This window comes from Scomber japonicus, chromosome 9 (assembly GCF_027409825.1).
Source record: "Scomber japonicus isolate fScoJap1 chromosome 9, fScoJap1.pri, whole genome shotgun sequence".
NCBI lineage: Eukaryota > Metazoa > Chordata > Actinopteri > Scombriformes > Scombridae > Scomber > Scomber japonicus.
The window spans coordinates 18088485-18105169 of record NC_070586.1 but is presented as its reverse complement, the minus strand read 5'-3'; the positions used below and the strand labels follow the sequence as shown (position 1 = coordinate 18105169).

The 16685-nt window shown below is 39.5% G+C and overlaps 1 protein-coding gene across 3 annotated transcripts in view; it reads left to right on the top strand.

Annotated features, from left to right (window-relative positions):
- Positions 1-16685, top strand: part of dock8 (dedicator of cytokinesis 8) — a 54498-nt gene that overhangs the window by 35876 nt on the left and 1937 nt on the right. For 2 of the 3 annotated variants that reach the window (XM_053326101.1, XM_053326103.1), the window contains 18 exons: positions 191-342; positions 1710-1892; positions 2195-2321; positions 2599-2683; positions 2816-2912; positions 3153-3287; positions 3423-3575; positions 6511-6669; positions 6796-6896; positions 8127-8319; positions 8994-9137; positions 9387-9518; positions 9826-9960; positions 10394-10483; positions 11139-11375; positions 11477-11620; positions 12760-12866; positions 15286-15456. In XM_053326101.1, coding sequence (XP_053182076.1) covers positions 191-342; positions 1710-1892; positions 2195-2321; positions 2599-2683; positions 2816-2912; positions 3153-3287; positions 3423-3575; positions 6511-6669; positions 6796-6896; positions 8127-8319; positions 8994-9137; positions 9387-9518; positions 9826-9960; positions 10394-10483; positions 11139-11375; positions 11477-11620; positions 12760-12866; positions 15286-15456 — 2545 coding nt within the window. The remainder of the gene's footprint in view (positions 1-190; positions 343-1709; positions 1893-2194; positions 2322-2598; positions 2684-2815; positions 2913-3152; positions 3288-3422; positions 3576-6510; positions 6670-6795; positions 6897-8126; positions 8320-8993; positions 9138-9386; positions 9519-9825; positions 9961-10393; positions 10484-11138; positions 11376-11476; positions 11621-12759; positions 12867-15285; positions 15457-16685) is intronic. The other variant, XM_053326102.1, reaches the window with a different exon arrangement.

The following is a 16685-nucleotide window of genomic DNA, read 5'->3' as shown; positions in this document are numbered from 1 at the left end:
CTCTTACTGAAGAACTATTTTAAGGTGGAAATGACCTGCCTATACGTTTGTGTATGCTTGATTACTACATCTACTTTGATTCTGATTCAGGTGTCAATTTTTGCACAATTAATACTCTCTAAGTTCATTTTGTATGTTCTAGTCCTCTTTTTTTCTGTTTAACACATTTGACCCCTGTTTGTCTCTGTAGTTTCAGATGCGCGCAGCGGGAAAAACAAGACAGGCGGACCTGAAGATGACCTTGAAAATACCCCACTCATTAATCAGTCGGTTGCTATGGCAATTGCCGGGAACCCCTTCAACACGCTGGGGAGGAATGTTCTCGTTTCCATGGCATCCATGGTAAAATTCTGAAATAATTTCTTAATGATGTGATGATAAAAGATTATAGCGGGCTTTTCATTGTTTTTGAAAGTTCAAAAGTGCATGTGTGTGTGCGTGTGTGTGCGTGTGTGTGTGTGCGTGTGCATGTGTGTGTGCGTGTGTGTGTGTGTAATTGTATCTGTAGAGTGTTCTGCTTCCTAACAGGTGAGCTGCACTGAGGTAGATTGATTAACTGTCAAAGCCACACACACACTTCATCCATCCTGAAAAATCACACACACACATACGCATACACACATGTCTGCAAGAGATGGTTTATGGGCAGGCATTGCCATCATAAGTGAACAGGGCCGTCCTGCCTGACAAACACATCCATCAAGTGTAGCTACAGCAACAACACTGGCACTTAAACTGAAAACTGCCTTTCCCTTCCTCTTTCTCTGCTTTTCTCCAAGAGATGAATAAGTTGATTGTATGTTATTACATAAAATACTGTTGTAGAAAAGCAAATATTCTTACAACTGACTCATTGGACTGGTATTCATCACAGATTCAAACATGGCTGCCAGAGTGCTTGCTCCTCATTCTCTGGCAGTTCTCATTCCCCAAACAACATTTCTGTGACTCTTTTCACTAACAGAAATGGTTTTCAAATAAACAATCAATGTTTTTGATTACATGCTGCAAATATTTGACATCGGTAAGCTTCACTCACTCCTGCTGTGGAACGAAGACCTGGAAACTAGGTTCTAGGTTGGACACCTAAAGCACTAGGAGGTTAATGGCTACATTTATCATAGCTGCCACACAGTGAAGCAGCAGTAGCTCTCTACAGTAGCGATTCATCATCACATGAATGAAGGTAAATGAATCTGCAGTAGATTTAATACCTATTAAGATGGGGAAAAGAACCATACTTCACTAAGGACAGTGTGAAAGAACCGACTGGCCATCTTTGTGGTTTAGTGAACTTTGTGAATGATATACAGTTAGTTTGTGAGATACACTTGTATAACTCAAAAGCAGCAGTAGTGGATTACCACTGACAGGGTTGATCCAAGTGTGGATCACCTGAGATTAAAAAAAAAAAAAAAAAATTAAATAAATAAATAATTGTGCTGTATTTTTTATCATTTCATAACAATGTACTTTGAGGAAATTCTTTTTATGTTTTCCTCTACATAGATTGGAGTCCTGTTTTGTAAGCATTACCTGGACTTCTTTTACCCTCTAATCTGGAATCTCTTTGCATTCAAGTGGTCTGGGTCCACATACCAGCAATTGTATGTGTGTGTTTCTGATTGAGTGCAGTTGCTCTTTTTCTTCAGTAAAAGCATATCTCTTTCTCTCCTCTCATCTCCTCTCCTCTTCTCTCATCTCCTCAGCAAGGTAAATCTGTAGCCACCCTTGCAGCAGACACCAGTCGCCACCTGTTGGTATGTTTCCTTTGGGTGATGAAGAACGCTGATAGGAATCTGATTCAGCGCTGGACTGTGGATATGCCTCCCTCACAGCTCAACAAGCTGCTGGAGCTCCTCACTATCTGTGTGTCCTGCTTTGAGTACAGGGTCAGTTTGCTTATTTATCATCCTGTTTTGTACAGTCACATTACTGAAAGACAGCTATTAAAAGGCATGCATGACCCTGATCTTATTCCCCTTGTTTTAATGCTGATTTAATTTTGCTGTGCATATTTTTGTTTGTAATTTAAGTTGATGTCTGTTTGTATTAATACAGATGTCATCTTTGCATTTTGCATATTGTTTATTGTCTGCATGTATATATGTGCATACAGAACTTCAGGAAATGTATTTATTTAAAAAATGGTTTGTGTTTGCACCTGGTTCATATGTGTCTCTGTGTGTTGTAGGGTAAACAGTGCAGTGACAAAGTGAGCACCCAGGCCTTGCAGAAATCTCAGCAGGCCAAGTTGCAGCTAGAAGAAGCCCTGCTGGGAGGAATGGGAGCCCGTGGAGCAATGATAAAACGTGTTGGAGGTAATGTCTTTGGAATTTAAGGAAAACCACTTGGAATTGCTTTTCAGTCAAATTTACTTCTCTATTTTCTGGCTAAAACACGGCTTTGTTCATATTTAATCAGCAAGTGTTCATGCAAGTCAGCTAACTTCTTACATGCAAATGGATTTAATTTTCGTCATATAAAACAGTAAATTCATCTAGTAAGCTATGTGGCCTCCTCTGACATAGAGGAGTGTAGTATGTTATCTGTAGTGTAATTCAGTAAATGTTCATTGATTTTTACCCCTGACACTAGTAGATAGAACCATGGGTCTAAGAGAGAACCTGAGATGGAGGAAAGACCTCACTCAGTGGAGACAGAGCAACGACAAACAAGATAAGTATGTTGACAACTTTTGTGTCTGCTTTTCAAATTTATCACGTCTGCCTGTCTCTATTCCTCCCTTCCTTTCTTTATCTTTATATTTGGTGTTCTGAATATATGTCTGAATATATGTCCCATCCTCCATCAGAACGAAGGCAGAGTTGGACCAGGAGGCTCTGATCAGTGGAAACTTAGCCACAGAGACAAACCTCATTATTCTGGACCTGCTGGAGACCATCGTACAGGTCAGAACACTTTAACCAACAACCATGCAAAACACTACATGCATAGACTATAGACACAAAAACATGAACACATATGAATTATAATGCAGTCCTTTGATGTCAGTACTGGGATGCTTTTTTAACACTTTACAGCTGCACAGGACACTGAAAGTCTGTATTCAAGTGGTTTTCCAGTCTTTCAACAGGTGTTGCCATTTCTTTCATATAATTTGGTAATTTTCCCATCTGTCTCCTATCCAGGCTGTGCCATTGGCTGAGTGTAAAGACAGCGTTGTTGGCGGGGTGTTGAAGGTTTTACTCCACTCTCTTACCTGCAACCAGAGTAGCACATACCTCTCTCACACCTTCAGCACACTCAGAGCACTTGTTGTCAAGGTACTTTTAATGTCTTGTATGGGTTGTACGTTGCTGATACAAGCCAGAATTATATATGTATATATGCATATGTGTGTCTGTGTGCACATTTTTGTGCCTTGTTTCATTTGTCTGTGTGTGTGTGTTTGTGTGCAGTTTGGGGACCTGTTGTTTGAGGAGGAGGCGGAGCAGTGTGCAGACCTGTGCCAGAAGGTGCTTCAGTACTGCAGCAGCCCTGTGGATGAAAACAGGACCCACGCCTGTGCCACCCTCTACCTCATCATGAGATACAGCTACAGCAATGCCAGTGTAAGCACACGCATACATAATTATCATATCATGTACATTAGCAATGTTTCAGTGGGTTACCCAGACACACCTACCTTTCTGTCAGATTAAACCTTATCTAATGTCTAAGTTTGCAACAGAAATTGCATTTATGTCAGATGAAATTTAGTTAAAGTATACTTGACGGTGCAGAATTGCTTATAATACATGTTTTTATGAACACTCAAAGAAGCAGGGAGCCACACACATCTTGTCCTATCTTCTCCACTTTTCCTTTCCTGCTCAGCTTTAATGTCTTTCCATGTCTATTTTGAGCGTGCCGCAGAAAGTTTCTGCTGAAGGATGTGTCTCTGAGTAGAGAGCAGAGAGATATGTCACTGTCTGCCTCCCCATGTTCCTACCCCTCTTTAACTAATGACAGCCAGACCTCTCTGTGTGTGTGTGTGTGTGTGTGTGTGTGTGTGTGTGTGTGTGTGTGTGTGTGTGTGTGTGTGTGTGTGTGTGTGTGTGTGTGTGTGTGTTGCTATACATATGTGTTAGTGAAAGTGAATATGTGTGCCTCTGTGTAAGAGTGTGTGCCTCAAGGGCAGGGTGACAGATAATGTGAAAGAAGAAGAGAAATCATGATGGAGATAGAGGAGTGTTTTTATCAGAGGTGAAGGAGTGATGGAGGGCAATAGAATGGACAAGATTGTGAAGAGACAGAATTGAAGGAAGGGAGGTTTAGGACAGAGTATCTTCTTTCATTTTCCCTGCGAGTTTGATAACTGCTGGCGCAGTCGACATTTCCTCTGTTTACAGTCTGTACACTTTAATGAAAGTCAGACATCATCCTCTGGAGCACACTTAAACACATGTACAGCATCTCCAATTTAAAGTGAGTATTCGCCCCCTTCTTGTCCAAGCGTATGTTTGTTTATATGGTGTATACAGAGGAAGCTGTGACATGAATTAGCGTAACAACCGTATGACTCATTCATACAGAGCTTACTCTCTACCTCCTCCATTGTTTATGTTTTCATCCCTTATTTACCCTCCTCTTGCTCTCCTTCTGACACACACACACATACACATACACACACACACACACACACACACACACACACACACACACACACACACACCCACCCACACACACTTTTTCCCACTCTCCATCTTTAATTTTAGATTGTGGTAATAAAAAGAGAAATGCATTCTTTTTTTCAAGAAATGGAACACATTACTAAAAACAGATCTGTTGTCAAAACTAGTCCAGTTGTGGAAAGGTTGGAAGAGAGTAAGAGGAAAAGGGAAGAAAAAAAGTACAGAAAAGTACAGAAAAAGACAAAGGGGGTTGTGTGTTGACTTAAGCTATCATTTAGGCTACTTTTGAGCACACACACATACACACTGAGTTAGAGGGCAGTGATGGGTGGTTAGGCTCTGGCTCCATGCTCAGTTGAACAGAATGGGGCCGTAGAGATGATCCATGGGTGATTATGTCTCTGCTAATGGGAGATCATTTCCCGCTTAGCTGGTCATGCTGGAGATAGATGGGACTTCACACATACACGGGCAGACTCTCATCGCACACATACACACACGCACATGCACACACAGAGACCTTGCTGCAGAGGATGGAGATGGGTGTTTGTCAGGCCTGTTATCTTGGACAGGTAGTGTGAAGAATGGAGAGACAAGGAAAAGGGACAAACAAATTGAGGAGAGAAAGCAGCATAAAATACACATTTTCACATAATCATCATTAATCTTACCAGTATTAATTTTGCTGATCTTCCTTTTTAAGTGTTTATAGAAATCTTTTTCTATTTGCTATCAAATGCAAATAAATAAGGAAAATGCACATGACATGAGCAAAGTGTTTCTAAAGATGCTGAATTCTATGGGTTGAAAAAGATTTGGGAATTATCCATTGCATAGCCGATCCTATAGCAACTCCACAGTTACATGCACGCGATTAAGTACAGTGTGTAAGCGTTTAGATCTTTGATTAATGTTTATTTTATATTCTGTTTTGATTCATTCTATTGTATCTGTAGGAAAACTTAATTAATTCACAGCATAAGCAAACTTGATTCCAAATAAATGCCTGATTAAAAATGTAAAAGAGTTGTTAGGTTAACAGACAGAAAGCTACATTGTCATACACAAAAAAAAATACCAATACAAAGAAAAAAACAAGCCTCAAATCCAAAAAGAAATGTCTCTCATCTCATTGCTAAGCATACAGGAACTTACATGAAAGCTTTGATGATCATCACCCAAACATCACTCACTTGGATTTCTATACAACTTTGCAGCTCTTTGTTATTCCCCTTGTATTAGTGGAGTCTGCCATCATTTTTGCTTTCTGTGTGTAGCTTTTGTTTAGATTTGATTCTTTTATTGCCAATATTGATCACAGGAGTCATGCTGATGCCACAAGAGAAGAGCATTTTTTTCTAATTAGGACATCCTGTAGTATGATTAGTTCTTCCTGATATGCAGTAGTATTAGTATCTGTTGCATAAAACTGTGATATTTTAGGTCATAAGCAAATTATGACATTTTTGAAAGACTATTAGGTAATTGGATTGCTTTGGAACTGTCTCAGATCAAAAGCCTCCTTTTGTTGAAGTTAATATAGGTCTGGCCATTATTGGAAGGCAAAATCTCATTGAATAGTAGAAGAAGAAATGTTCCCATTGTTGTAAGCTTCATGTGTCTATTATATTGAAGTGCCTTGTCTAGCTGTTGAATATGTTACTTTTTTCTTTTGTAAGAAAGGCATCAGAAGGATAACTACCCAGAGCTGTACACTGTGGTTATAATGTCACAATCTGTGGAAATCTATAGATATTTTGAAATTCAGCCTCTTGAACTTGCAGTTTCACATCAGAATTTTGAACTTTGCCCTATTTTATGATAAACATCGCAAGACTCTAAGATTCACAGCGGTGCTCTCTGTCTTAATCAGAACTTCTCAAGAGTGAAGATGCAAGTCACCATGTCTCTGGCCTCACTGGTGGGCAAGTCTGCAGACTTCCAGGATGAATACTTAAGGCGCTCACTACGCACCATCCTGGCCTACGCAGAGGAGGACACTGAAATGCAGAACACTCAGCTACCCTCACAGGTATAAAATAATTTACTCACTCTCATGGTCACATAATTCAACAACCGTTTGGTATTACATTACTGATATTGATTGTATTGTAACCAACCTCATGCCTCCCTTTTCTGTGTGTGTTTTTATTTTCAGGTGGATGAGCTTTTGAGGAACCTCAACAGTATTTTGTCAGACACAGTCAAAATGAGAGAGTTTCAGGAAGATCCTGAGATGCTCATGGACCTGATGTACAGGTGAGAAAAAGTAATCCACAAAAGTCTGTGTACATGTCTCTGCTTGTCCTCAGTGTCTCTTAATGTCTCAATCGCTGCCCTCCTCTCTCTCATCAACCTGTGGCTTCTCTCTATGTTGCTGCTGGTTCCTATTCTTTGTGGTCTGGGTTGTTTTGTCTCTATTTATTGCCCTCACTATGGTAACCATGTGGTAACAGTTTAGTCTTCTGATCTGGCCGTCCGTATTATGCAAATGCAAACAGTGTGTACAAGTCTGTGTGTGTGTGTGTATGTCTGTGAAAGCACGAAGGAGAAACACTGAAACAAAGAGAGCATACATGTGCTGTATGTTGATGTAGGCACTTTACCTCAACATGCTCTGATGTCACCTACATGTGTCATTTATCACGTACCTTTCTGTTTGGGTTTTGGTCCCAGTTACCTGGTGTGTCTGACAGCTGTGCAGAATAACCTGTTAGCTTTACACGCTTACCTAGACTTTATCTCCAAGCTCTCAAACACACATAGGTCATTGATGCAGAAGACATTTGGTCTCCAGATGCATGGATTCATTTGTAAATATAGTATAGTGACTCACCTCCTCTATAAATATATTCATTGAGAGTGATTTAGATTTATTCCCATGCTGTTAGGCTAATGATTATTCATACATTCCATGAACAGGAAAATGTTTCCGTATTTCTGTCGCGCATGATAACACTTATCTTCCCAAAGTTTGCACATTTAAATCTTAGACATTCACTTTATAAATGTAGACATGTATTTGCTTCTATTCTGTAAATAAATGAATGATTGACATGCTTCAGTCAAAAATGTTAGTTGGCCCTCAGTTTTGTGCTTATTGATTTACATGTTTATTCCACAAGAAAAATGCATTCAGCTTTCTTTGAATTTGGCTTTTTTTATAGCTTATGCCAAAATATGTAAACATAAATTGAATTAGTACTTCTAAAAATATACAATATCTTATCAGCAGCCAACATACCCACATCTTGAATCACTGCACCATCTGCAACAACTTAAGTCTCTAATTTATCTGGATGTCTCTTGAAAAATTTAAATACCTGTATGTGCATCTTTACTGGATATTACCTATGCTCTTTTGTACAATATGTTCTACATTTTATGCCTGTTTATCTTGTCTGTATTGTATTTATTTTGCATTTAATTTTATGTTACACCTTGTTGAATGAAGGAGAAAACAAATCTTTCTTCTCCAATACTCCACAGGATAGCGAAGGGCTACCAGACTTCTCCTGACCTCCGCCTGACCTGGCTGCAGAACATGGCTGAGAAGCACAACAACAGGAAGTGTTACACTGAGTCTGCCATGTGTCTGGTCCACGCTGCTGCCCTGGTGGCTGAGTACCTCAGCATGCTTGAGGATCACAAGTACCTGCCTGTTGGCAGCGTCACCTTCCAGGTAGAGAGTGCCAATACAGAAATACACAACAAATTAGCAAGGAATTAATAACAAACACATGTTCAGACAGAAAGCAAAAAACAAGCAGCAATTACAGCTGCACAAAATAAGCATTTATTATTCGTTTGTTGTGGCTGTTGGTTGTTTTGTTGAATGGAGGCAAACCCTCCTTTGCACAACACACCACACATCACACCTCCCCAGGGATGATTTCCAAATTTGGTTGTGTGTGTCCAGAGGGGGGAGCTGTACACTCATAACGTCAACATATAAATATAGTCTCCTGGTAGCACTGCTTAACACGATGCCTTTGAAGTTGAAGGGGGGGAAAAAGGCAAATGTGCTCCCGTGGGAACATGTGAACAGATTGTTCCCCTGAACTGAAAACAAAATGGTCTTATTGATGAGCTGTATTACACACACACACACATGTCTCACACACACAGCCACACACACACACACACACACACACACACACACACACACACACCTACCTCTGTGGCGTTCTGGTACAGGACATTCTAGCCTGCAGCAGTCAACAGGTCATTGATTGGATTGTCATCAAATTAGTTCCATTTCCCACTGTAGGACATTTCTTTTTAAAGTGAGCCACGTGATTGATTTTTTGATTAAGAGAGCTAATTGATTGATTAGCTACCTGATTTTCCCCTCAGAACATCTCCCCCAATGTGCTGGAGGAGTCGGCTGTGTCAGATGACATCCTGTCCCCCGACGAGGACGGCGTGTGTTCAGGGCGCTACTTCACTGAAAGTGGCCTGGTGGGATTGCTTGAGCATGCTGCTGAGCTCTTCAGCAATGTGAGGAAACCAAGCTGCACTTTTATTGGATGTCTGATGTTGACATACAAACCTTTAGAAGATGATTAGAACAGATGTGGGTTAAATGGTTAAAAATGCACTTAATGATTGCATTCAATGGATGAATATGACTATTGTAAATTCTGTCATGCCATTGAAAATTTGACTTTTTTGTTTTTGGTGCTAAATGCAATAATTCCTCTTAATGTAAGTACTCATACTAACCAACAGTGATGGCTGTCTTACCAGGGTGGTCTGTTTGAGGCAGTGAATGAGGTCTACAAGATCATCATACCAATCCTGGAGGCTCACAGGGATTTTAGAAAGCTGGCATCCACTCATGACAAACTACAGAAAGCCTTTGATAGCATCATTCATAAGGTAATAACTGTAAGGCTCTGCAGGGGCTGCTTCATTTATTCAATGAAGGTTAGAGTAGAAATGATGTGCAATTTCAAAATTAGGAATACATTTCTGATTTCGGATAGACAATTAACATAACATATTGTTATTCTCATGAATACATGTTTTTCTCAAATGGTTTACAGCCATATATAGAATTTTAAAAGTAAGTCTTCAAAGTGCTTTTTACCATAAATACCCCATAAAAGGCTATTATCATAATGAGAGGATATGATACTGTTGTCATTAGAGACTAATATAAAATTGTCTCATTGTTTCCATTCAGGGTCATAAGAGGATGTTTGGAACCTATTTCCGGGTGGGTTTTTATGGGGCTAAGTTCGGAGACCTGGATGAACGGGAATTCATTTACAAGGAGCCAGCGATCACACATCTGCCTGAGATATCTCACAGGCTTGAGGTAGGAGAGGAGTGAGCATCTGTTATACAAGTTGTGAAACAATGTGTGAGTCAGGTGGAGTTAAAAGGACTGACTGGATTGGTAGAACTAGATAGTGACATAGAGACTGTGACTGCAGCAGAGAATGACTCCGGGTGAAACTTACACTCATTTGTCTGCTCCTGAGTTTTCTGAGATTTCTGAAAATAATATGGCATGAAGAGCAACACAGTGTCAGCTTTAGTCCTGAATGAAATAAGTCATGAATCTGTTGCTAAATGAAATTTTAAACTTGTATTTGATTTGTGGCTTGCACAGTTAAAAAGTTTGACTTTCACGAAATGTGTCATTATTTAAATTAATTGGCTTGAATGGCAGTAAAATCTGTATGATCTTTGCATAAAGACCATAATAGAATGCACTGTGAACAACTAAACCTTTTCCCTGCTCCTAGAACTTCTACAGTCAGTGTTGTGGAGAAGACACTTTGGTGATGATAAAGGACTCTACACCAGTGGACAGAAAACAGCTTAACCCCAACAAGGTAACACACACAACTGAATCTTTCTCTATTATAATTTAATAAAGTTTGAATGATCCCAGTGGTAGATCTTTGAAGCATCAAATAATAATGTTATAAAGCAAAAAACATAAAAAAACAGTAAGAGGGGGTTATATAAATACATAAATGTCTAGACGTAGCAATGTAATGAAGCAACATCTTATGTACAGAAAACATTCCTTTATTTCCTAATGTAGACTTCATATGTGCAGAGCATACACATTTTCAAACATATATGTGTGTGTGTATGCAGTATTAAACACTTAAAAGCTGATTATGTGCAGGGTGTTGTCTATTATGTTGCATATATTGGTAAGCTTTTAGGATAAGTATAAAGATTTGTGTGTACACATCAGAATTTGTGCTAGCCAAAAATGAATAGCAAAAGAGTTGTCCTAAAAATAAAGATGAGTCCAGAGGGTAGGATTGCTAAAATCAGTCCGGGACAGTTTGAATAGATGCTGCGTTGAAGGTGTTCTCCTTCAGCACCCGTCTTGCTGGTTGAGGCTTCAGGGGAGGGAAGCACCATATGCACAATGAAAAAAATAGACAACAAACTAAAGAACTGATGTTTTTATCACAAGTGAATTGAGAACCCAGTTATATGAATAAAAATAAAATAAACAATCACTTGCAGGCATATATCCAGATCACTTATGTGGAGCCCTTCTTTGATGACTACGAGATGAAAGACCGGCTGACAAACTTTGAGAAGAACTTCAACCTGCGGCGGTTCATGTACACCACACCCTTCACCAAGAGTGGACGGCCGCGTGGCGAGCTCAACGAGCAGTACAAGAGGAAGACCATCCTCACCACCATGCACGCCTTCCCATACGTCAAAACTCGCATCAATGTCATCCAGAAAGAGGAGGTAGTTGCTAATCCGATGGATCCCAAGACGACCTTGTCCACATTTGTCACTTTGTAACCATGACAACACCCTTATACAATACCCTTGTCTCTTGTCTCCAGTTTGACCTGACTCCTATTGAAGTGGCCATAGAAGACATGCAGAAGAAGACTAGAGAGCTTGCTGTTGCCACACATAGAGAACAACCTGATGCTAAAATGCTGCAGATGCTGCTACAAGGCTCTGTGGGAGCTACTGTTAACCAGGTAATGTATAAGCATTGAACAGATTTTCTGAAATTGCTTCTATTTTTCACTACTGTCTGTCTGTTCATATTAAGGTTGAAATAATTGCTTACTTGATGTTTAACCAAATAATGGCTGTTCTCCTAAAATGGTTTCACTTTGCATCGTAGCCTTGTTTGTCCCCTGAGTACTCCTTCCTAATGTGTAGGGAAAATAAATCAGAATAATTTACCTTTTATTTATCTTATCACATGTACAGTTTCCATTGTAGTCACAGAGTGCAGGTGGTAGACATGACAGTGATCAAACATCAAAGCCTTAACCCCATCCATAACCCTAATCCTTCCTTTGCTTTTCCCCTGATTTAGTTAAAACGTCAATTCATGGCCCCGCTTCCTTTCATGTCTCTGCTGCACGGCATGCTGAACCGGAGGTCTCTTTGATCTGATAGCTTCCAGGTCCTGCCAGCATGGTGAATGTTAGAGTAAAGATGAAGCTAGCTACAGCGTCTCCGCTCCATCCCCCCCTATGCTTTATCTTCCAGCGTCTAATCTGACAGGTCCCTCGCTCCGACCTGATGGTTGTATACATAACGCTAATGCTCAGCAGCTCCGTAAACATATAACTCTTGACTGTAATCAGTACAGGAGGCTGTGTTTCTGTGTGCGGGTCCACAGCTCAGACCAAGGACTGAGGCCCAGGCTCAATGCGTTTATGATGCTAATCAGAGCTGTTTAACTGTGCCTGTCGTGATACAGCCGCTGTGCAAGCGCACTGCGGTTTTATGATGAATATAAGTTAGGATAACAAGATCTCATACTGGGCAAATGGGAGCCAAATGGCGGGTGTATGCAGGGTTAGTGGTGACATTAACCATGCAGGAGGCTAATCATGGTTCCCTCTCTGATCTGATCTCTTCCTCATGTTCTAGTTCAGCATCTCGGCCAATGGCTGTATAAGGCATTCACTTAGCAAGTAATTTCCCCCTGTTTGAATGAGGGGATTTCTCATCCCCCCTCTGTTCATACACTTTCAAACACTTCCTCTCTTACCTCCTCTCTTTCCTTCCTCTACTCTGTTTTTGCTTTCTATTTCTTTGTCTCTCTAACTTTGTCTCTTTGTTTTCGTCCCTTTCCTCCTCTCTCCGCCCCCCGTTGTAGGGCCCGTTGGAAGTGGCCCAGGTCTTCCTGAATGAGATCCCAGCGGACCCGAAGCTCTTTCGTCACCACAATAAACTGCGCCTGTGTTTCAAAGAGTTTATAATGAGGTAAGATACCATCAAAGAAACACACTGTACCAAAGTCAGGCAAAAATGAGGGAAAACACTCCAAAAAATCAGAAAAAACCCAAAAACCTTCATGGTAAGCCATAAACATAAGGACTTCACCAACTTTTTTTTACTTCAATTTGCATTTGTACTTATTCTACTGAGCCCATGCCAGCCACTGCCTCAGTAGGTGGAAATATAGAACAATACTTCAAAGAGATTTCTGTTTAGAAAATGCGTCATCTTTTTTTGAGACTTGACTGAGAGGGAGTTAGTCTTCTCCAGGATGCTCTATATAGACACGATTACTGGTGTCAGTGTAGGAAGATTAAAGAGCACCACAGAAAACTGTGACTGATGGAGACTGATATGCTTCTGTTTAAGCAGAGTGTCAGTCAAGACGCAGAGATAGAAGTGATAATCACTACCAAATGGCATACCACATGATAATTAAAGAAACCAAACAGGTGGGAGGAATGTGAATTAATATAACCCATCGTGACAGGGGATATTTTTTCATTTCCCATATGACAGTTGAAGATATTTTCCTCATAATGTCACTAAGCTGATTTTCTTTTTGAATTGCAAAGGTTTATTGTTCCCAAGAGTTTCATTATATTTTGTATATTCAGAACATAATTTAAACCATCCTACCCACAGCAGTGTGTCTGAGGATATGGTGATTTTTGTGCAGAAGAACCATTTTGTGTGTGTGTGTGTGTGTGTGTCTGTGTGTGTCTGTGTGTGTCTGTGTGTGTCTGTGTGTGTCTGTGTGTGTGTGTGTGTCTGTGTGTGTCTGTGTGTGTGTGTGTGTGTGTGTGTGTGTGTGTGTGTGTGTTTGTATGTGTGTGCCTTCATCTTGTATCTTGTGGTTTTCATTTTCTAACCCCCATGTCACATTCCAGCTGCCCTGATTGCTAGAAGCAGGTTGGCAAATATTTACTGTAATTTCAGAAAGGTTTGTTTTCAATCCTAAATCCAGGCGAGCTGGCACTGGACCCTTTGTATGCCAATATTCTTGACAGTGCTGTTAGGAGAAATAAAAATCCATTCAGGAAGAACTGTTTTCTACATTGGTCACCTTGCAGTTTATTAGGTATATCTAAATAAAACTAATGCAGTATGATACAATAGTCCTGTAATAAATCCTTCCTTTATGAAGGTTATAATGTTCAATTGTTCAGTTATAGAGATTATTTTATGGTCATTTGGGAGTAGTTAGTGGTGCTTTTGACCTGTCTTGGGCTATACCGAGGGACATTTTTAAATTAGTCTAGCTTAATTCATATAAATGGGATGGAATTCAAAGTGGACCCCTTTTGTGGAACAAATGTTCCACTTGATCGTGTTTTAGACACTCAGCTCTGGTGTCACTTTAGTCACGTCTCACCTCAAATTGACCCAACATTATTAGAACTTTTCTGGCCCCAGTAACCCACAATGAAAAAGTAAAAAAAAGAAAAGAAACAATATGTCAAGAAAGCTACAGGTGATCCAAGCCAAACATATTCTCTCTCATTTATTCAGTTCATAAAAATAAAGATAGATAAATAGTCTAGATATTCATGGGAAGAATTCATCAGAATTTATTTTCTACATTTTAAACCAAGCTGTTGGATAGCCAACCTCATATCAGCAGATCTTTTATGCCTTGGAAAATCTGTTACTCTTGGAAACAATTCTTAATGCCCATTGCACTGTGTATTTATTGTATACTGTTACACGACAATGCAGTTTCCGTATTACCCTTGTTAAAAGTCAAGAGATAAACTTAGACATGTGTTTGTAATCATCCCAGTCTCTCTGATTTCCTGCAGCCTGGTCTGTATGTCAGTCATTATATATGTTGTAATGGAGGACTGTGGGCAGACCCCATACCTGCACGCTGCTCTTACTGCAGCTCAGAGCTTGTGGTGCTTATCAACATATATTTTCCTCTTTCAAGCAAATAGTGTAAAATAGGATTTTTATTTGTTAGTCATTTATGATGTGGAGTTTTACCTCTGCAGCTCTGTTGATTGTTTTTGAAAATGGTCTTGTGGGTCATATACAGTTCTGTTCACATTCGAGTGGAAGTACTTAGAACCATCTAATAGGCATATAGGAGTTTCTTACAGTCAAGTACATTGTTAACTCATTTAAAGTCCAATATATGTCAAGTTGTTATAGGACGTAGTTAGCATGAAACAATGCAGTGCGCTTCTGAAGGCTGGAGGATAGAGAAGGGATTACCGCTAGATTGGTTTGCATAGAAATCACTGTTGAAGTGGTTCTTAAGTTTGAGGTTATTACATTGTATAAAAAAGGTCAAGGAGTACATTCAACACTCTTTCATAATCTCATTCAGTGCTGAAGCAATCCCATAGTAAAGCTGATTCCACCCTTCTTTGCTTCTCTTTCTGTTCTATCCTTTCTGCAGGTGTGGTGAGGCAGTTGAGAAGAATAAGCATCTGATTACATTTGACCAGAAAGAGTACCAGCAGGAACTGAAGAAGAACTACAACCGCCTGAGAGAGAGCCTGAGGCCCATGCTGGAGAGAAAGATTCCTGAGCTCTATAAACCCATCATCAGGCCTCGCCTGGAGAACAGGTAAACAGACCCACCAAGTCAAACAGCCAATACTGTTTTGACAAGAGAAACTGGGGTGACAAAAAAACACAAAATATCGATCTTTTTATCAGTCTGTATGATTGCTGAACCCAAAGGAAAGTGAGAACAAATTGAATTGTGCAGAGATCCATTCGCACTTTCCGTGTCACCTCTACAAATATTGATAGCTGAACTAGAGCCACAGTACACAACACAGAGCAGAACAATGCCACAACCAAATTGCATTCATAAATTAATAAAGACTGATTTCTGAAAATAAAATGATCTTGAATTAAGACATATATTAACAACAGGGAAACAACTGTAGAAAGAAAACATTCCACGTTTACATAAGTCTAACTAAATAAATCCTATCATGTATGACCATACAGTAGCCACAGTGTCCCAATTCTATATTACATACTTAATGCATTCAGTCTATATTATACTGTTCTTTATATTGGAGCTGCAATGATCAGTCGATTAATCAGTCAAAAATTAAATTATTATAAAATTAATGGGCAGCTATTTTGATCATCTCAATTGTGAATATTTTCTGGTTTCTTTAGTCTGATAATAATCTTTGGATTATGGACAAAACAAGACATTTGAAGACATTGTGCTCTGGGGTACATTTTTGCACCATTTACTGACATTTTATAGACCAAACAACTAACAGATTTGCACAAGAAATTATGCATTACGGGTGACATACAAAGACAATTAAACTGTGTCTTTAGAATTCCAACTGACAATTAAACTTTAAAAATGTAATAATAATTTAAGTTTTCTCATTTGTTCCCCACCTACCCATGCACACCCCTTTCAACAGCCGTAAGCAGCTGCAGTGTATTTGCATTGATAGATAACTGTGTCAATCAATAGTACACTTAGATGTCAAGTCTAAAGGTTTTTTTTTAGTATGCACACTGTCTGTTTTGAGTATACTTTATTTAGACACTTTTCTAGTGTAAACACTGCATACTCAAAACATTAGTGTGTAGTATGGATTTTGGACTCTTATGTATCACACTTGGGTCTTGGTGAAGCATCAGGGTAGCCAACGAGTGAGTCAAGTGTATAAAATGGCTACCACTTTTGGAATCTCTGTTTCTTTCTGATGGAAATTGGTAAAAGCCTTTTTGACATTCCAAGTAGTAAGGAGTGAATAATTGATACAAAAATTCCCATTGAAAACATTTATATATCATTACTTCCACCTGCCCTGA